Below are 22,758 nucleotides of genomic sequence, written 5' to 3'. Positions count from 1 at the left end.
ATTAAAACAAGTAGAAATTATTCTACATATGAGGCGGACGTCTCCCTTACTCAATCCTCACCTTTTTGTAGAAATTATTCTACAGCACAGTCACATAAAAAAAAAAAAGAAAAAAAAAAAAAAAAAAAAAAAATCTTACTGTCCCTTTCCATACAAAATAATAAGATCAAATTAGAATTGCACAAATCTAAATCTTCCATGGAATATTCTTGGATTTTTCAAATGAATCTTTGTCCATGGGCTATGTTTAAGATGCTCCTAGGGCGCCAAGGACTATCTTAAGGACATTAACGTAACATTTTACTGTAATGTTATCCTCAATTTGTTTTCATGGTATTTTTATGAATAAACATGCTCTGTTAAAATCTAGTTTCCCTTTTGAAACCTAAAAAACCAGCATATTTTTGGTTTCGATGTTTTCCTGACCCTCTCTACCATCACTCCATCTACTCACTCCAAGTCAAGATTTGAGGTTCATTTATTATATGAACCTTTATTATTTCTTTAGGGACTTTGAGTGCAAAAGCGTTTTTGATAGACTGGGGAAAAGACACTTTCCTCCCTGGTTCTCAAGTTGAAAATATGGGATAATGTTGGGTCTGAGGCCAAATGAACCTCAAATTTTCACTTGAAACGAAAGAAAAAAACTAAACCATGAAATAAACAAAGATGGATAATCAACCTGAATAACAATGTGTAACAATACCATATGGCAATTAACAGTTAAAACTAACTATATTTCTGTTAATTGTCAAATATAGTTTTTTTTTCATTTATTTTGCTTGCGTAATCCATTGCATAACCTTTTATTTTTGAAAAGCGCCTATTGCTCCCTAAACAAGTACAAAATGTTCCTACTATAGGGAATGTGTGTCGGGGTTCATCCTTTACTAAGCAGAACAGTAGTCAGTGACAAGATCACTTGATTTTTTTTTGGGGGGGGGGGGATGTCACCCACTTTGTCAAAGTTTAGCCTATTTTTCTGCCTCATAGATGTTATTGAGTAATTATATAAAAAATATAATAAAAGCGGAGCTATATTTAAACAAAAGACGTGTAAAGTTCCAATTATGAAATTTATTTGAAACTTAAAACCGACAAAAATTTAAATGAATAAAATACTGAATTTTGATTGAAAAAAAAGAAGCAGAAATCACCACAGAAACGAGTAGGGCTGATCCCCAGTATCACTTTTAAATTGCAAACTTCACATACCATCACCATAAACACCATCACCATAAAACATACAGTATTTCAACAGTAAGCTCGGATTCGTACACCCATAATAGTCACATTTATGTATTTTTTTACCAGTGTGTATTCTCTCTTCTTCATATTCATATGGTTTGTCATCAGTGTGGGCTCTTATATGGCTAGTCAAATCGTTCTTGATCGAAAATTTCTTTTTGCAAGCTTCAGATTTATAGGGTTTTTCTCCACTATGCGTTCTCATGTGCAGACCCAAACGACACTTCGAAGAAAGCTTCTTTTTGCACATATAACATTCATATGGTGTTTCACCAGTGTGGGTTCTCATATGCGTGGCCAATCTACACTTCCAAGGAAATTTCTTTTCACACGCGTCACATTCATGTAGTTTTTTACCAGTGTGTATTCTCTCTTCTTCACATTCATATGGTTTGTCATCAGTGTGGGCTCTTATATGGTAGATTATATTGTTTGGTAGATTAGCATCAGCACCAAACTTTAAAAGACATTCAACAGTTTTTGGGTGTCTATACGAAGCTGCTAAATGAAGTGGACTTTCACCATGATTGTTTCTTATATTAACATCTGCTTCAGACTTTAAAAGATATTCAGCTGTTTTTGCGTGTCCATTTTTAGCTTCTAAATGTAGTGGACTTTCACCATTTTTGTTTGGTAGATTAGCATCAGTACCAGACATTAAAAGACATTTCACAACTCTTTTTGAGTGTCTACTTGAAGCTGCTAAATGAAGTGGACTATCGCCATCAATATTCCTTGCATAAACATTCGCACGAGACCTTAAAAGACATTCAACTGTTTGTGACCGTCCACCTAACGCTGCTGAATGAAGTGGACTTCTGTCGCTATTTCCTTCGCCATCTTCCATCACTGAGGATGTCTCCATTTCATATTCTCTATGTTTTAAGGTTGTTTTAAACATTGCTTTGTGCTTTATCAAATACAATCAATAACTGAACCACACACCATCGGGATTCCGATTTATATAGTAAAGATGACGTCATATTTATCACACTATTTTGATGCTCAAATAATGACGTCACTTGCAAATATAAAATTCTACATGGAGGTTGCAATGACGTCATATTAAAATCGCATGATAATATTGCAATAAAGTCATATAAGGAGCGAAGTCAATTAGTCAACTAATTAATAGTCATGTAAAAAATAAAAATAAAAAGCATACAAATATAAATGAGAACCGATGGTAGAAAACATGGTAGAACCAAAGAATATATTTCTGAAAAAAAGGTGGAATTGTGGATATATATTTCCGTCACCTCCCCACCACCATTCTCTGAAAATCATTTAAACTGTCTAATTTCATAACTTTCTCATTAATAATTTTGCCTCCATGAAGTTCCTTATGCAAAATGTATTTTCTCCTTATTTTTGTAAGTCCCTTTTAGAAATAAAATAATCAAATTTTGTAGCTTTTGTAGATAACAGTTTTACTGCACTGACTTAGAAATGAAAAATTTTCACCAAGAAAAAATCTTCACATTATTTTGTATACTTTTTTATTTTCAATATTTTAATTGAAGGGGAAAGGTATAACTCCTCTAGTGAATGTCGATAATCTCATGTTAACTCAATGGTGCCAATGAGAAATCACTTGCAATAGGAAATATGTAAAAGGTGGATTCCCTGTGGTATTATTTTCAATAGATTTGGCCTCTGATCTTAAGCTGGGCTTATCAAAGTAGACACATTTTGAATCTGGGTTAAGCCATGAAATGTTCTCACTGTTCAGGAGAACAATACACTTTTTTTAACATAATAGTTCAATTAATTGATTTACTTGATCATCAATTGTTTATTAATACCTCCGTCCCCGTTTCTCTTAGAAAACTATCAGACCCGTTTAAATACAAAAGTCTTGACACAATTTTAATTTATTTAAAAAATTCGTTTATTTAATTTTAGATTTTCTCACTTTAGCCCGTGATTCCCGACGAGGGGCGTGCAGGTTACACCGGTGCAGTAGGGTAATATTTTGGTGGATAATGAGAGGAGGTACACTCTTTGGCAGACCATACTTTAGAGCATTAATTTTGAAAAAAAAAGCATGTGAATAACGTCAGATTTTTAATTTAAAAGAAAAATGCGTTATAGTATTGCAATAGTGTCAACTATTGTATAAAAGGTGTTTTATACAGACGCTTCTTTTGATTATCAAAAAATATGCCTAGAGGACAAACCGGAAAAAAATGCTAGTTTGCTGGCTTTTTTAGCTTCCTTCGAGTGAATTCATGGAATTTTTTTTTTCAACAAAACAGATCATCAAACTTTTGAGTCGACATCATTGCTGTTAGTGGAGAGCCGTATTAATTTTTTTTTTACGGCAAGTCGCGTGCCATTGCAAAGCTTTGGTGGGTTGATATTTCTTAAAAGTATTATTGGTACGCCTATTTTTAGTTGTAGCACGTGTGGTGGAAACCCTGAAGGATCTATGGAATTTAAAAATTCAGATAGATAATTAACCGCTTCATTTGGTTCCAAAACTGTGTCGACTGACTTGTAAAGGACTGCCTGGTCTCGAATCTTGGTCAAAACAATATTGTTGATTTCGTGGACGTCTATATTTTTGGGTGCGAGAATCGCTCTTTCACTTAGCCATTTATCATTTTTATAATTTTTTAGAATATTCGGAAATACTTTTTCAATCAATTCATTTTTGGACGTCACTAAATTACAGAAATCAGCAGGTAGTTGTATACGTCCTTAAATTGAGTCTATCGTATCATAAATGTCTTTTTGTTCCGACGTTAACTTGTAAATGTTATTTTGTACATACGACAATAGATCACTCGTACTGTAACTTTGTTCACGATCCAATTCTACACATGTCGAAACAGCAGCGATACGATTAGGTGAAGGCATTCCCAAATCCTGAAGAGGTTTGTTTGCCATACGTACGCACAAATCTTCTATAATAACTAAAGTGTCGTTATAAATTTCTGATGTAAAATCAAAAGTCATTTCTGACGTCTCTAACTGTTTTCGATGGAGTATATCTTCGGACATTTTTGATTTATATTTTTCCCATAACTCTGTAGGAGCTGATGGAGAGCAAGTGTACGACTTTGACTTGGGGTTGACGTTTCGCACGCGTCATTGATGCAGTTATCCCAGTGTTGGTCATTCTCCAATAAATTCAGAGCTTGGCATGCACTACGGTAAGTGTCATGTATAGTACCGTTTACAGTTCTAAAATACTCAAAGGATGTCGGACCGGGTACATTCACCAAAAGCAGGCGTAGAAAGAAGCATTCATGTTGATTGGGGTGAACGGTGTAGAGTCTTCCTATCGTGGTATCTTTGAAGATGGTAGGTTGGCCGTAAACCCACTGGTTATCTACTTCGATGGTGGTACCGTTGCCATTGTAGGTTTTTCAGTCATTTTACAATTAGAAATTTCTCTTTCAACGGTCTTCTTACAATTATAAATTTGTCTTTGAACGATATTCTTAAATACCTGTGTCCTGGTCGTCATTTATATTCCCTGTGTCCCGGTCGTCATTTGTGTACCGGTATCCCAGTCTGTAATTTCTCTTTTTTCTTTTTTCAGTTTTCTTTTTCTTCTTTATTTTTCAGCTTCACTATGAAATACATATCGCCGAACCTTTGTTTTTTTAACTAAAATCTGGTAGTCATTGATGACCTTTTCCAAGTCAAAATCCCAAACCCAATCATCATCGCTATCATTTTCAGTTTTAATATGTTTTGACTCTCGCTGTCCAGGTGGATCTTCATCTAACTGCGCGGTTTTGCGTTCTTTAGCCTCAAGCCTGTTTCCTTGCTGTTCTTTTGATTCCTCGGCACGCTTTCTTTTCTGACTTTCTCTATCAGCAGCAAGTTTTTTGGCATAGACTCTTTGAGCATCTTCATCAGTCATTGTAAACTTAAACATTAATAGAATTCTACGCGAACATATGTCTTATATAACTTGAATGACGTCACCTTCAAAGCAAAAATGATGGCAACTAATTTCATGACGTCAGCCGAAACATGACGTCACCTGATCCACAGATCCACAGATCCACAGACAACTTATTTTTATATATATAGATTACAAGGGATTCTTCGAAATCACCACCTTTTGATAAATAGATCTATCAATATATGGCAATATTAGCAGAAAATATAAGGAAGCTAGAGAAGGATGTGGACAATTCGTAACATGTTATTTTCTGTTCATTTTAGAAAATTTGCCGAGTTGTGTCAAAACCATCAGTAACATGTCTTGTTTTATATTAAAGGTCTATTCCTAATCTGATGCTGCTTAAATGCAGTTTTTTCTTCTAGTGTTGAAAAAGTATAGAAAATGAAAAACTGATTTTTCACAGAAAAGACAGCATTTTCTTGGCAACATTTTGGATTTGTTAGAACAGACGTTTTTTTTTTAATTATCTAATCTGACCTTTCAGATAATGCAGCAAGTGAGGTCTTAAGCCCCAATGAGTCTCCAGGATCTTAGACACTATCTCCTGCCTCTGTTACTTTGAGTGTAGGGACTTCACACCAAAGTCCAATGTCACAAATTCCCATTCATCCATCTCAGACTCAACGGTTTCAGCACAAATAATTGGCAGATTTCACATAAATATCCTCCAGTTCTGTTGTCTCACCTGTGCATGTTGTACAAAACAATGTGAAAGTGCAACATGCCAAATGCCAAAAGGTAAATGTCAATAAAATGGATGGTCATGTACCTCAGTCATAAACTTTGACAACAGTGAGTGAACCTACTTTTGAACAGGTGCTCCCTTAGCCTCCTTCAGTTGAATGTAGTTCAAAAATATCTGTGAGTGGTGTAGTGAATAAGGGAAACAAAGTTTAAGAAGTTCAAAAACCTATTGTGCACAGTGCTGGTGAGCAAATCCCAATTTTAAGTAACAAACACACCTAATAAAGGGCCTGAGAAAAAGACCAAAAGACCAACTTCAAAAGGACAAAGCTCACGAAAATAATGTAGATGGTGTTAGTGGTGGTTCTATTTTGGTTGAAGAAAATCTGATAGAGAAACTTGCCAAAGTAGCTGTTGATGGTGATAGAGTTGTGAAAATTGTAGAGAATGAAAAATTATGTAAAGAGTGTGAAAAATGATAATTGTATTTAATTGCCAAAAGGCTCTAAGGATATTGGAATGACGAAGTCAACTATCAACCTCAGCAAACTATTGCCCGAGGTAATTTTTTTTTGGTTTTATGAGTAGTTTTTACTTTGTAAAACTAGTTATTTTATCACTTTTATATTAATTTATTAAAATATTGTTTATTTAGATTTTATATATATATATATATATATATATATATATATATATATATATATATATATATATATATATTTATATATATATATATATATATATATATATACTAGCTGTTGGGGTGGCGCTTCGCAACACCCCAACACCTAGTTGGTGGGGGCGCTTAGCGCCCCCCCCCCCAAGCCCCCCTGCGCGCGTAAGTCGTTACGCGCCATATTAGTTACGCGCCATTGTAGTTGTGTCCCTATGTCCCACCTGTGAATATAGATAGATATATATATATATATATATATATATATATATATATATATATATATATATATATATATATATATATATATATATATGTTTTTAACTACGTAAAACTTGCGAATATACAACATTCTTTGCTGTCCCATTGTCTGTGCATATAAATAGATTGTCAGGTTTACCGACTCTTGAACATGCAACATATAATGGTCCATGGGAAAACAATCCGTATTCAGATCTATACCTCATGATTCTAATGATTGCCCTTGAGCTTTGTTGATGGTGATTGCTAATCGACCATTCCCTGAGTCGCCATCGTCATTTATATATCCCCCTGTGCACCCCGGCGTCCCCTTTGTAGCTATGTCCCTGTGTCCCGGCCGTCATTTATATTCCCTGTGTCCCGGTCGTCATTTGTGTCCCGGTGTTCCAGTCTGTGATTTCTCTTTGAGTGTCCCGGGCGTCATTTATATTCCTTGTGTCCCGGTGTCCCGGTCGTCATTTATATCCCCCTGTGCCCCCCGGCGTCCCCATTGTAGTTGTGTCCCTGTGTCCCGGTCGTCATTTATATTCCCCGTGTCCCGGTCGTCATTTCTATCCCGGTGTCCCGGTCTGTATATACATTCGTTTTTTAGTTTTGTTTTTCTCCTTTATTTTTTTCCTTTTTTCTTTTTTTCTTTTTTAGTTTATTTAGATTTTTAGATTTTTTAGTTTTTTTATTAGTTTTTAGTTTTTTTGTAGTTTTTACCATTTTTTTACTTTTTTATATTTATTAATATTTTTTTAGTTTTCTTTTTCTCTTATTTTTCAGTTTTTTCCTTTTTTTTAGTTTTTTCTTTTTTAGTTTTTAGTTTTTTTTTGTTTTTTACCTTTTTTTAGTTTTTTTAGTTTTTTAGCTTTTTTAGTTTTTTTATTAGTTTTTAGTTTTTTTTTAGTTTTTGCCTTTTTTTAGTTTTTTTTAGTTTTTAGTTTTTTACCTTTTTTTAGTTTTTTTTAGTTTTTTAGCTTTTTTAGTTTTTTTTCTTTTTAGTTTTTTTTGTAGTTTTTACCTTTTTTAGTTTTTTTTCTTCTTTTGTATTAGTGTGAAATAATTCAGACGTCATATGCGGACAAACACGACGTCACTCGACAGACAGACAGACAGACATAACCCACAAACAACTTATTTTTATATATATTTATTCATATTTTTTTAGTTTTCTTTTTCTCTTTTATTTTTCAGTTTTTTCCTTTTTTTAGTTTTTTTCTTTTTTAGTTTTTAGTTTTTTTTTAGTTTTTTACCTTTTTTTAGTTTTTTTTAGTTTTTTTAGTTTTTTAGCTTTTTTAGTTTTTTTATTAGTTTTTTTTTTTTTTTAGTTTTTGCCTTTTTTATTTTTTTCATTTATTTTTTAGTTATTAGATTTTTACCTTTTTTTAGTTTTTTAGCTTTTTTAGTTTTTTTTTCTTTTTAGTTTTTTTTGTAGTTTTTACCTTTTTTAGTTTTTTCTTCTTTTGTATTAGTGTGAAATAATTCAGACGTCATATGCGGACAAACATGACGTCACCTGATCCACAGATCCACACACAGACAACTTATTTTTATATATATAGATATATATATATATATATATATATATATATATATATATATATATATATATATATATATATATATATATATATATATACTATAAATATTATTTATATTATTTTTCATATTATTTTGTTATCATTCATATTATTTTATTTATTTAATTCCACTAAAGCAGTAAGTATTCAGTGCTTAATCATTGCTTAACACTTTTGAAATACAGTAAACTATAGGCCCAATCGTAAATAAACATGGTCAGTTTAATTAGGTTTGTTTTAGTTAAAAATTAATACTTTAAAATTTTCTTTTATCGGATGTAACTAGGCTTCTTTTCCTCCCCTCATTGGTCTTTGAATCTGGTTAATCTAAAGAACCTTCCTCGCAAAAACAACACTGAAGTTTTGAGACAAATATAGTTCTGAGATTCACTTACCAAGATGGGGGGGGGGGATTCTTGCAAATTTTTTCACACTTTTCAGAAAACTCAGCTTTTTTCCTTTTTTTTTGACAAATTAGATACCCCTCAAAATAAATGGAATTGCTTTTTAATAATAATCCAAAAGGACGGTTGATTAGGAAAATGGTGTAGATAGCAAGGAAGAGAGTTTTGGTAATGTAGGAGGCAAACACATTTCAAGAATTTAGTCAGAAATAGACTGTACAAACTTATCTAGTTAAAGTCTATTAAGCATAACTATTGATCTATGCCGTAAAATGGAGAGAGAGACTCTACCCTAATATACTATCTTACAAAATACTCTGTTCTAGCCTGTTGAATCCTACCTGCATGTTGGGAGCAATATAAGTAAAAAAATAAGATTTATTCTTTAACGGAATCTATGAGAGACCCAGTGATCATAACCCAGGATTTAGTGTTGTAATACAATTTTTGACACAGTTCAACAAGCATATAACAAGATTTAATGTTTAAAATGTGGTAATTAATGATTACTAGTTATTTTAATGACTTAGTTAATTGTTTTTAGTTCCATTCCTAATTACAGTGTTTCAATTATCATTGAAGAGAACAATTTGTATGCTATTGTCTTATCATATTAAGATTTCTCTGGAATAAGCTGAGAGTTTTTTCCCCCTCCTTCAATAGGAGGTGCAGGATAAATCATAAGTTTTGGCTTACCTCCTCTTTGCTTTTGATTAACCTTTTTAATTTTCTTACGTTTAATTTTTTTTTTTTGGGGGGGGGGGGAACTTTTTGAGACAGTATAGCTAATAGGTTTTTTAACTGTAACTTCGGGATAATACCTTTTGAAATGGTATTGGCCCCAATAGTCCCTAAGGAAAAGGCTGTAAGTTATGTAATTTGCCCATAGTTTCTATAGGCTATTAAATAAAAAAAACAAGTTTTTTTAACTGAAAGTAAGAAGCGACATTAAAACTTAAAACGCACAGAAATTAATTCGTATATGAAAGAGGCTGCTTCCTCATCAGCGCCCCGTTCTTTACGCTAAAGTTTGACTCTTTCTCTCAATTCTTCTTTTTCAAACAGTAAAAAACTTTAGCGTAAAGAGCGGGGCGTTGATGAGGAAGCAGCCTCTTTCATATACGAAGTAATTTCTAGGATATGTACATGTTTTTTAGGCGGGAGGGTTCATGGGGGGAGACGTTCCCAGGGGAATGAAAAGGGATTTCTTGGCATGATTTCACAAAGGGTGGGAAATCAAAAAATAGTCTTTCGACTTAAAAGTAAGGAGCAGTATTAAAAATTAAAACAAGTAGAAATTATTCTACATATGAGGCGGACGTCTCCCTTACTCAATCCTCACCTTTTTGTAGAAATTATTCTACAGCACAATCACATTAAAAAAAAAAAAAAAAAAAAAAAAAAAAAAAAAAAAAAAATCTTACTGTCCCTTTCCATACAAAATAATAAGATCAAATTAGAATTGCACAAATCTAAATCTTCCATGGAATATTTTTGGATTTTTCAAATGAATCTTTGTCCATGGGCTATGTTTAAGATGCTCCTAGGGCGCCAAGGACTATCTTAAGGACATTAACGTAACATTTTACTGTAATGTTATCCTCAATTTGTTTTCATGGTATTTTTATGAATAAACATGCTCTGTTAAAATCTAGTTTCCCTTTTGAAACCTAAAAAACCAGCATATTTTTGGTTTCGATGTTTTCCTGACCCTCTCTACCATCACTCCATCTACTCACTCCAAGTCAAGATTTGAGGTTCATTTATTATATGAACCTTTATTATTTCTTTAGGGACTTTGAGTGCAAAAGCGTTTTTGATAGACTGGGGAAAAGACACTTTCCTCCCTGGTTCTCAAGTTGAAAATATGGGATAATGTTGGGTCTGAGGCCAAATGAACCTCAAATTTTCACTTGAAACGAAAGAAAAAAACTAAACCATGAAATAAACAAAGATGGATAATCAACCTGAATAACAATGTGTAACAATACCATATGGCAATTAACAGTTAAAACTAACTATATTTCTGTTAATTGTCAAATATAGTTTTTTTTTCATTTATTTTGCTTGCGTAATCCATTGCATAACCTTTTATTTTTGAAAAGCGCCTATTGCTCCCTAAACAAGTACAAAATGTTCCTACTATAGGGAATGTGTGTCGGGGTTCATCCTTTACTAAGCAGAACAGTAGTCAGTGACAAGATCACTTGATTTTTTTTTGGGGGGGGGGATGTCACCCACTTTGTCAAAGTTTAGCCTATTTTTCTGCCTCATAGATGTTATTGAGTAATTATATAAAAAATATAATAAAAGCGGAGCTATATTTAAACAAAAGACGTGTAAAGTTCCAATTATGAAATTTATTTGAAACTTAAAACCGACAAAAATTTAAATGAATAAAATACTGAATTTTGATTGAAAAAAAAGAAGCAGAAATCACCACAGAAACGAGTAGGGCTGATCCCCAGTATCACTTTTAAATTGCAAACTTCACATACCATCACCATAAACACCATCACCATAAAACATACAGTATTTCAACAGTAAGGTCGGATTCGTACACCCATAATAGTCACATTTATGTATTTTTTTACCAGTGTGTATTCTCTCTTCTTCATATTCATATGGTTTGTCATCAGTGTGGGCTCTTATATGGCTAGTCAAATCGTTCTTGATCGAAAATTTCTTTTTGCAAGCTTCAGATTTATAGGGTTTTTCTCCACTATGCGTTCTCATGTGCAGACCCAAACGACACTTCGAAGAAAGCTTCTTTTTGCACATATAACATTCATATGGTGTTTCACCAGTGTGGGTTCTCATATGCGTGGCCAATCTACACTTCCAAGGAAATTTCTTTTCACACGCGTCACATTCATGTAGTTTTTTACCAGTGTGTATTCTCTCTTCTTCACATTCATATGGTTTGTCATCAGTGTGGGCTCTTATATGGTAGATTATATTGTTTGGTAGATTAGCATCAGCACCAAACTTTAAAAGACATTCAACAGTTTTTGGGTGTCTATACGAAGCTGCTAAATGAAGTGGACTTTCACCATGATTGTTTCTTATATTAACATCTGCTTCAGACTTTAAAAGATATTCAGCTGTTTTTGCGTGTCCATTTTTAGCTTCTAAATGAAGTGGACTTTCACCATTTTTGTTTGGTAGATTAGCATCAGTACCAGACATTAAAAGACATTTCACAACTCTTTTTGAGTGTCTACTTGAAGCTGCTAAATGAAGTGGACTATCGCCATCAATATTCCTTGCATAAACATTCGCACGAGACCTTAAAAGACATTCAACTGTTTGTGACCGTCCACCTAACGCTGCTGAATGAAGTGGACTTCTGTCGCTATTTCCTTCGCCATCTTCCATCACTGAGGATGTCTCCATTTCATATTCTCTATGTTTTAAGGTTGTTTTAAACATTGCTTTGTGCTTTATCAAATACAATCAATAACTGAACCACACACCATCGGGATTCCGATTTATATAGTAAAGATGACGTCATATTTATCACACTATTTTGATGCTCAAATAATGACGTCACTTGCAAATATAAAATTCTACATGGAGGTTGCAATGACGTCATATTAAAATCGCATGATAATATTGCAATAAAGTCATATAAGGAGCGAAGTCAATTAGTCAACTAATTAATAGTCATGTAAAAAATAAAAATAAAAAGCATACAAATATAAATGAGAACCGATGGTAGAAAACATGGTAGAACCAAAGAATATATTTCTGAAAAAAAGGTGGAATTGTGGATATATATTTCCGTCACCTCCCCACCACCATTCTCTGAAAATCATTTAAACTGTCTAATTTCATAACTTTCTCATTAATAATTTTGCCTCCATGAAGTTCCTTATGCAAAATGTATTTTCTCCTTATTTTTGTAAGTCCCTTTTAGAAATAAAATAATCAAATTTTGTAGCTTTTGTAGATAACAGTTTTACTGCACTGACTTAGAAATGAAAAATTTTCACCAAGAAAAAATCTTCACATTATTTTGTATACTTTTTTATTTTCAATATTTTAATTGAAGGGGAAAGGTATAACTCCTCTAGTGAATGTCGATAATCTCATGTTAACTCAATGGTGCCAATGAGAAATCACTTGCAATAGGAAATATGTAAAAGGTGGATTCCCTGTGGTATTATTTTCAATAGATTTGGCCTCTGATCTTAAGCTGGGCTTATCAAAGTAGACACATTTTGAATCTGGGTTAAGCCATGAAATGTTCTCACTGTTCAGGAGAACAATACACTTTTTTTAACATAATAGTTCAATTAATTGATTTACTTGATCATCAATTGTTTATTAATACCTCCGTCCCCGTTTCTCTTAGAAAACTATCAGACCCGTTTAAATACAAAAGTCTTGACACAATTTTAATTTATTTAAAAAATTCGTTTATTTAATTTTAGATTTTCTCACTTTAGCCCGTGATTCCCAACGAGGGGCGTGCAGGTTACACCGGTGCAGTAGGGTAATATTTTGGTGGATAATGAGAGGAGGTACACTCTTTGGCAGAACATACTTTAGAGCATTAATTTTGAAAAAAAAAGCATGTGAATAACGTCAGATTTTTAATTTAAAAGAAAAATGCGTTATAGTATTGCAATAGTGTCAACTATTGTATAAAAGGTGTTTTATACAGACGCTTCTTTTGATTATCAAAAAATATGCCTAGAGGACAAACCGGAAAAAAATGCTAGTTTGCTGGCTTTTTTAGCTTCCTTCGAGTGAATTCATGGAATTTTTTTTTTCAACAAAACAGATCATCAAACTTTTGAGTCGACATCATTGCTGTTAGTGGAGAGCCGTATTAAATTTTTTTTTTACGGCAAGTCGCGTGCCATTGCAAAGCTTTGGTGGGTTGATATTTCTTAAAAGTATTATTGGTACGCCTATTTTTAGTTGTAGCACGTGTGGTGGAAACCCTGAAGGATCTATGGAATTTAAAAATTCAGATGGATAATTAACCGCTTCATTTGGTTCCAAAACTGTGTCGACTGACTTGTAAAGGACTGCCTGGTCTCGAATCTTGGTCAAAACAATATTGTTGATTTCGTGGACGTCTATATTTTTGGGTGCGAGAATCGCTCTTTCACTTAGCCATTTATCATTTTTATAATTTTTTAGAATATTCGGAAATACTTTTTCAATCAATTCATTTTTGGACGTCACTAAATTACAGAAATCAGCAGGTAGTTGTATACGTCCTGAAATTGAGTCTACTGTTTGACCAGAGTCATCGTTTTGCAATCGGACACGCATATTTGTAGTTAATTTTAATATTTTTACGTGTGCCCATAAATTAGAATTTTTTAGGCAAGCATTCATTTCGTCTGCAGGAGTTAAACTACGTAAAAATTGCGAATATACAACATTCTTGGCTTTCCCATTGTCTCTCCATATACAAAGCCGTATGTACTAATAATGACATCATATGCAAACGCTCTTTTTACAAACAAACAAACATGCATACACACAACTCGTTTTTATATAGATAGATAGATAGATAGATGCAATACAAATTAACTGCGTAAAACTTGCGAATATACAACATTCTTCGCTGTCCAATTGTCGCTGCATATAAATAGATTGTCAGGTTTACCGACCCTCGAACATGCAACGTACAATTGTCCATGGGAAAAACAATCAGTATTAAGATCTATACCACATTTTTCTAATGATTGACCTTGAGCTTTGTTAATGGTGATTGCAAATGCTAATCGAATTGGGAATTGCAATCTTTTAAATTGAAAAGGCAGATCCGTTGGAATCATGGGAATGCGAGGAATAAGAACAGCCTCACCCTCAAAAGGCCCTGTCAAGATTGTGGCCTCTATTAGGTTTTCCATTGTTTTTTTTACGGCAAGTCGAGTGCCATTGCAAAGCTTTGGTGGGTTTATATTTCTTAAAAGTGTTATTGGTACGCCTATTTTTAGTTGTAGCACGTGTGGTGGAAACCCTGAAAGATCTATGGAATTTAAAAATTCAGATGGATAATTAACCGCTTCATTTGGTTCCAAAACTGTGTCGACTGACTTGTAAAGGACTGCCTGGTCTCGAATCTTGGTCAAAACAATATTGTTGATTTCGTGGACGTCTATATTTTTGGGTGCGAGAATCGCTCTTTCACTTAGCCATTTATTATTTTTATAATTTTTTAGAATATTCGGAAATACTTTTTCAATCAATTCATTTTTGGACGTCACTAAATTACAGAAATCAGCAGGTAGTTGTATACGTCCTGAAATTGAGTCTACTGGGAGCTTTCCGTTTCCAATTGTCAGCAATTGATCTGAAAATGTTTGACCAGAGTCATCGTTTTGCAATCGGACACGCATATTTGTAGTTAATTTTAATATTTTTACGTGTGCCCATAAATTAGAATTTTTCAGGCAAGCATTCATTTCGTCTGCAGGAGTTGATCTAGGTATTATAGGTAATGTTTGCCTGAAATCTCCCGCAAGCAATATTAATGTGCTGCCAAAGGGTTTCGACTTCCCTCTCAAATCTTTCAAGCATTGATCCAGAGCCAAGAGCGATTTTTTGTGTGCCATTGTGCACTCATCCCAAATAATAAGTTTGCATTGCTGCAATACTTTACCCATCCCAGATGATTTGGAAATATTGCACGTGGGAGTTTCTGTAGAATGCAAATTCAGAGGCAATTTCAAAGCGGAATGAGCAGTTCTTCCACCAGGCAGCAATGTTGCGGCTATTCCGGACGACGCAATTGCCAACGCTATATCATTTTTTGATCGAATTGATGCCAGAATCAGTTTTATCACAAATGTTTTACCAGTACCTCCTGGCGCATCCAAAAAGAAAATTTCTCCGACGTTGTTATCGACACAATGCATTATCGTATCATAAATGTCTTTTTGTTCCGACGTTAACTTGGAAATGTTATTTTGTACATACGACAATAGATCACTCGTACTGTAACTTTGTTCACGATCCAATTCTACACATGTCGAAACAGCAGCGATACGGTTAGGTGAAGGCATTCCCAAATCCTGAAGAGGTTTGTTTGCCATATGTACGCACAAATCTTCTATAATAACTAAAGTGTAGTTATAAATCTCTGATGTAAAATCAAAAGTCATATCTGACGTCTCTAACTGTTTTCGATGGAGTATATCTTCGGACATTTTTGACTTATATTTTTCCCATAACTCTGTAGGAGCTGATGGAGAGCAGTTGTTAAAATGATGCCAAACAATGCACGAATTTGACTTGGAGTTGACGTTTCGCACGCGTCATTGATGCAGTTATCCCAGTGTTGGTCATTCTCCAATAAATTCAGAGCTTGGCATGCACTACGGTAAGTGTCATGTATAGTACCGTTTACAGTTCTCAAATACTCAAAGGATGTCGGACCGGGTACATTCACCAAAAGCAGGCGTAGAAAGAAGCATTCATGTTGATTGGGGTGAACGGTGTAGAGTCTTCCTATCGTGGTATCTTTGAAGATGGTAGGTTGGCCGTCGACTGACTTACCCTGTTTTCGACGTTCAAATACTTTATTTTTAGTATTCCACGTGTAATACGAAGGCACTTCAGTATACAGCAGTTTTTTTGCAAAAGAATCATTTTTGCAAAGCGAAAAAAAAGCTGTTAATGTTGTATCCGGTGGATTCAGGACTCTTTGTTGCACGTTGGTTTCCGTGAAATAAACACGTTGACCATTCTGTAAATGTACCGCTAAGTGAACAACAGCTGGACTACGTTCATGTATCGGAAATGAAAGAATTCGCCAAACAGCTTCATTACTGCTTATGTATCTTCCAGCCTGATATTGTACGATTTCGTCGAAATCTTTGATTTCGGGCTGCAAGCCAAAAACTGCCATGTCACTGCCTTTGTTGACGTATTTACATATGTATTTGATTGCCTTTACGGAGTTACAGTTTTCAACGTTTATGTGTGCATTAAATGTTTTTGATAATAATGGGGAATATGGAACAACCCACTGGTTATCTACTTCGATGGTGGTACTGTTACGCTTCTTTATTATTGCTGTTTTACCGCCATCTTCAGTAGATCTTCTTCTATATTGTGGGTAACCATCATTGCCAGTAATTGTGTTTGATACTAAAAGTCGAGGATATTGCTTTGTGCACCTTCCTTTGGCCATGCATGGTGAATTTTCGTTCAGTGCACCGCAAGGTCCATGTATCATATTTTTTACAATAATATCATGTAACCCCTTATCGACATTTTTATCAGGTATTTCAGCGGAAATCACATCATCAATTTCGTTCGAAGTAATTTTTTTATGTAGCCAGATTAGTATATGTGCGTGTGGCAAACCTCGTTTTTGCCATTCCACTGAGTACATCCAGCATCGCACTGACCCAAACACTTCAAGTTTTATTATGTAGTTTATCAGTGATTTCAACTTTTGCCGGAAGACACGGGCCGTAATGTCATGCCTATGAACCGCCGATTGTCCTTGAAGTAAAAGCTGCAGTATCTCGTCCCAAGATTGATTACATGTAAATGCAATAAATAAATCTGGACGACCATAGAGACGAACATACGCAATAGCATCTTGAGCATATTCATGCATATGACGGGGACTGCCAGCATATGACGAAGGTAAAATTGTTAATCTTCCAACGTTTGTGGTATTACCGTCATTTATAACTGCATCTCGCAAATGAATGTATTGTTCAGAGCGGAGCTTGGTCTGATTCAGGCGGATATATAGCAAACGTTCTGATTCAATTTTAGCATACATATCAACGACAAATTGGTGAAACAATTCACGGCATTTTAAAATATAATTTTCTTCATCCTGCCGAATCATTAGTCTATAGGAATAATAATGCATTGCACTGCATTTCTTATTCATTTCTTTGTTAGTGGCTGGATTCATCAATTTAATATTAAAGTGATAGCCGTCGGCTCCATCCCAAAAAAATGATAGGATATTGTAGGGCATCGTAGCATCGATGAGTTTCAGCAATTCTTAACAACTGAGCGTTTCGCTTATGAAGAATAATATCTCGAGGTAAAAACTAATCACCGACCATAACGATTGCCACTTCGTCGATAGTTGGAGCATTGTATCTACGCACATGTTGGCCAGGAGGCGTTTTGTCAGCGGAAATAACAATTTTATGCGTATCAGTAGGCATCAAATCGATGGCTGTTTTGAACAGACGCACTAAATTATTATTTTCGTGGAAAAGATGTTGCAATTGGGAAACGATTGTCCTTTCAACGTTGGGAGAAATTTCGCAACGTGCATTCAATTCAGAATTTCTATCACTGATGAAGTACAATTGTAAAAATTTATGATTCTCGCCTGAGAATGGTAGAAGGGACCCTGCTCTATGATAAATTTGCCCTTTTACTTTGAAAGTAGACATAAATTGATCTGGATTTTCGATTTGGGCTCCAAACGACGTCATTTGGAAACATGAGTTGTATTTTCTGATTTGTGACAAAAAACACTTAGATTCTGACGTAGTTCCAGTAAGGAAAGTCTTCAATGGCTCTGGTGGTGCAGCCAATAGAGGAAGTTTAACTTTTCCTGAGGCGCACCACATTCCCATTGTTTCACCATTGAATTTCAAGGCCTTGCAATAGGGACAAATTTTAGACATTGTCCCGATTTGAACACATCTACTCAAGCTATAATCATCGACTGGGTTGTACCTGAATGCCAGGCGATAACTTTCAGGTTGCTCTGATTCCTCGGCACGCTTTCTTTTCTTACTTTCTCTATCAGCAGCAAGCCTGATTTCTTGCTGTTCTTGTGATTCCTCGGCACGCTTTCTTTTCTTACTTTCTCTATCAGCAGCAAGCCTGATTTCTTGCTGTTCTTGTAATTCCTCGGCACGCCTTCTTTTTTCACTTTCTCTTTTAGCAGCAAGTCTGCTTCCGCGTTGCTCTGGTAGTTCCTCGGCACGCTTTCTGTTCTTTCTTTCTCGATCAGCCTCAAGCCTGTTTCCTTGCTGTTCTTTTGATTCCTCGGCACGCTTTCTGTTCTTTCTTTCTCTATCAGCCTCAAGCCTGTTTCCTTGCTGTTCTTTTGATTCCTCGGCACGCTTTCTGTTCTTTCTTTCTCTATCAGCCTCAAGCCTGTTTCCTTGCTGTTCTTTTGATTCCTCGGCACGCTTTCTTTTCTGACTTTCTCTATCAGCAGCAAGTTTTTTGGCATAGACTCTTTGAGCATCCTCATCGGCTTTTGCCATTGTAAGTTCATCAGTCATTTTAAACTTAAACATTAATAGATTTCTACGTGAACATATGTCTTAAATATCTTGAATGACGTCACCGTCAAAGCAAAAATGACGACAACTAACTTCATGACGTCAGTCAACACAGAAACATGACGTCACCTGACAGACAGACAGACACACAGACAGACAACTTATTTTTATATATATAGATATGATAAATTTGAATTTTACTTAAAATTTTAATATAAAGAGATAAAAAGAGACAAAAAGATACTTTTTGTCTATAGTTACGGCGGACCTTCTGATAGCATGGCTGATAGCAACTGATCGGTAAATGACAAATTGTCACTTAAGCGTTTTATCTTTACAAGGCCATCCGAAAGAGTAAGTGAAATTGACACGAGTGGAAACTCAAGATTGTCTCACAAAAAAAAAAGAAAAAAAACGATCAATACCTAAAGTTACGAAGGAAAAATTCGAAAGCTGTCTCTACTTTTAAATTTTACTGTGAGTAACAGTCTAGCCAAGTGAATGGAACCCTGGACTTGTAATTCTACATGCTTTGGAACAGGGGTTCAAGTTTTGGTGCAGGAAACCCTTCGTCTTAAGGTGGGGGGGGGGGTCACTGCTGTTACTCTATAGGCTCAATCACTGTGACTCTGGGGAGCTTAAAGTTAAACAAATTTCCTAGTAACATATGAATTTTAAATTCCAAGGTAGAAGGGAAATGTCTGATCCAGCTCCAAGAAAAAGATAAGTATGAGTAGTAGCAATTACAGGTGGGACAATTTGATTTGCATGGTTAATGGTATACTGTCTATGGTACTAGTAACTTTTATTCCTAAAGTACTAAAACTTTGTTTCTATTTAGCTTCCTTTTTCCTTAAGTGGTATTTGTTATTTGCAGATTTGTGGATAAGTAGAAAGGATACAAGGGTACCGCGAACTGTCCAGTAGGCTACAGTATATACGAATTCCAAAAAGAGAGAAAAAAGCAAACCAAGGAAAAAAAAATCTAAAAGAAATAACAGACCAACTCAAGTCTAGATATGAAAAGGTTCCATAAAACTATGCTTAAATAGATAAAAATTTTACAGTAAAGATTGCTGGGGGTCTCTGGAGGCAAAGGTTCCCAGAAAAATTATTGGCTCTCTTTCTCTTCCTGTCTCACAGAAAGACTGAAATAACATGTCTGACAATGAGTTTGAGGTCATAAACCATGCACAGATACAGAAGAATAGGAAGGCAGACCCCACACCTCCTAGAGTGAGACGAGTGGCCTATATCTGGATATACAACCAAAAGGTGCAAATTCCCCTCTCTCTCCCTCCCTCCCTCCCTTTATAAAACTCAGTTCAAATTGTGCTCATGAAATACCAGCTTTTTAGTTATTGGAGTTACTTACAGTTAATTTATCATATAATAATATAATTAATCTAATATCTATATCTAATTCGATCCAATCTACTCCACGATTTGACGAATCTTCATGACAGCAAAGACCCTTGCGTCGCTCCCACCATAGCTTGGATCGAACCCCGGGTCCCGTATTGCATACCTACTGCAATTTGCATTCACCTCTTTGCCTTTAAAAAAGAGTTCATCATCAGGACCCAGAATACTCGCTTTTTTAGTTATATTCAATTAAACTTATGCAGCAACATTATGTAATTTTATATTGTTTATAAGCATATAATGTTATTACAAATACATAAGTAGCATTAAGATCAAAGAATATGGGTAACTTAAAAGTTACCTATAATTTTTAATGTAGATATTTATATTTATTATTTTGAGTCTAGTGTCCAAAATGTAGACCTAAACACCATCTTTCTTAATATGTATTGCTTGTTTTCCCTCCAGGGTCAAAAATGGGGACCTAATATCGTCTTTGTTAATATTTATTGTTTTGTTTTGGCTCTAGGGTACAAGATGTTGACCTAAACACCATTTTTCTTAATATTTATTGTGTGTTTTGACTCTAGGGTCCAAAATATGGACCTAAGCACCATCTTTCTTAATATTTATTGTTTTTTTTGCCTCTAGGGTCTAAAATGCGGACGTAACACCATCTTTCTTAATTACACTTGTAATTTATATCTAATTTTTATCATTAAGATAATATGTTTCTCAAGATATTACAAAAACTATTTTCCTCACAACTTAAGAGTTTTTAACAAATGTAAGGGGTTTTATAGACAAGAGATACTCACCTGTGTCTTTTAGCGATTTCAAATCCCCAGTTTGGTGATGACTTGATGCAATTACGAGTTCTAGTAGTTGACTGTAAAAAGCGACCCCTGAGTAGAGATGAGCTTTTAAGATTCCACTGTGAAAACTCAAGTTTTCCAGCTTTCTACAAAACAAAAAGAAACAATCATTACAAAATTTGATGTGTTCTGTTTTTATTATTGAAAAGAGAAGCATATAGTATTTGTTCCTTAGCATGAACGACGGATTTGTTTCTCAAATACAACTTTGTAACACTTTTAATAAGGAAATGCGAAAGCAAAAGGTTAAAATGAAATTAGGGCTAGATTATATTAATAAAACACGAACAGGACACATGAACAAGAGGAGAAATACAAAAAGGTCCCAAAATCAAAGACATGACAGGAGACCTAAAAAACAGGTTCCAAAACCATACTGACTAGACGCAATAAAGAAAATCAAATACAGAATAAAAAGAGGGACATTTTTAGCCAGAAAAAAATATCTTAAATTTAGAAGCTGGGGCAAAGATTTCTTCTAACCGGTCTTCAATATAAGAGAGAAATAATAAGAAAAAAACAGAAAACAGAAAAGTTAAAACTGTCAAGAAAAATATAAACAGCAAAACTAAATATGAGCAAAAAAAAACTTTCATACATGTAAGTTTTTTTCTGTTCCTTGATATAGATTACGTATTATTATTTTACATTTTACTTTATTGTCAAAGTTAGGAAAAAATTCCCGAGTTGTTTCCATATATCTAAGATCTTTCACATAGATTTTGGGATTGATCCCTTACAAAACCGAGATAACACTGAAATATATTAATCCAAATTTAATAATAATAATATGCTGCAATTAAAAGGCTTTCGTCTCTAAAACATGTACATTCACTAAAAAGCTTGTCAATACTATTTTTGAAAGAATTGGTAGAGTCAGCCATAACCACTTCCTGGGGGAGGTTGTTCCATTCCTTGACTACTCGGTTTTAGAAGGACCACCTTTCAACTTCTTTATTGAAGGTGTTTTGTTTTAGCTTAAAGTTGTGTCCTCACAGATTGTTTGTGTTGAAGAAGAGTATTTCCTATGCTTCAACGTAATTGTAGTACTACCGACATAGCTTGAAAGTTTCAATAAGATCACCTCGGAGGAGTCTATAAGATATGGAAGGAAGTGACAGCTTTTCCAATCGTCCACAGTAGGAGAGGCTTCTTAGTTTTGGAATAGAATTTTGTTGCTCTTCGCTGAATCTTCTCAAATGCATCAATGTCTTTTTTGAAGGTGAGGTCTTATTGTTGTGACCATATTCACTGATAGGCTGAACAAGAGACTTGCATAGAGTTGAAAAAAGCTGAGGATTGCTTCGGGTAAAGTTTCTACGAATAACAGTAATGTAAACAAACTTAATTATTATAAAGCAGACTCTAAATCAATTGACTCAGGAAATTAAAAAAGTTGGATTTGAGCCCCCTCTGGGCAAGTCGGATTACGGTACTATTACTGTTGAGCTGAAAGCTGAAACGAAACACAAATACGACAATGAAAATAAAGAGTTATTATAAAGCCGACT

The 22,758-nt window shown here is 34.5% G+C and overlaps 1 protein-coding gene and 1 long non-coding RNA gene across 2 annotated transcripts in view; one reads left to right on the top strand and one right to left on the bottom strand.

Annotated features, from left to right (window-relative positions):
* LOC136027083 (uncharacterized) overlaps positions 1–6,439 on the top strand; it is a 119,243-nt gene extending 112,804 nt beyond the window's left edge. Inside the window, exon 8 of the mRNA XM_065704027.1 lies at positions 5,658–6,439. Within this exon, the coding sequence (XP_065560099.1) occupies positions 5,658–5,681 (24 nt within the window). The 3' untranslated portion in view covers positions 5,682–6,439. The remainder of the gene's footprint in view (positions 1–5,657) is intronic.
* Positions 1–22,229, bottom strand: part of LOC136027086 (uncharacterized) — a 126,260-nt gene extending 104,031 nt beyond the window's left edge. The window contains exon 1 of the long non-coding RNA XR_010617491.1: positions 21,191–22,229. This is a non-coding gene — a long non-coding RNA (uncharacterized LOC136027086). The remainder of the gene's footprint in view (positions 1–21,190) is intronic.
* Between the last annotated feature and the right edge of the window lie 529 nt (positions 22,230–22,758).

The sequence above is a fragment of the Artemia franciscana genome, chromosome 5 (genome assembly GCF_032884065.1).
Source record: "Artemia franciscana chromosome 5, ASM3288406v1, whole genome shotgun sequence".
Taxonomy (NCBI): domain Eukaryota; kingdom Metazoa; phylum Arthropoda; class Branchiopoda; order Anostraca; family Artemiidae; genus Artemia; species Artemia franciscana.
The sequence above is the reverse complement of the archived record's forward strand: the minus strand, read 5'-3'. Positions and strand labels throughout refer to the sequence as shown.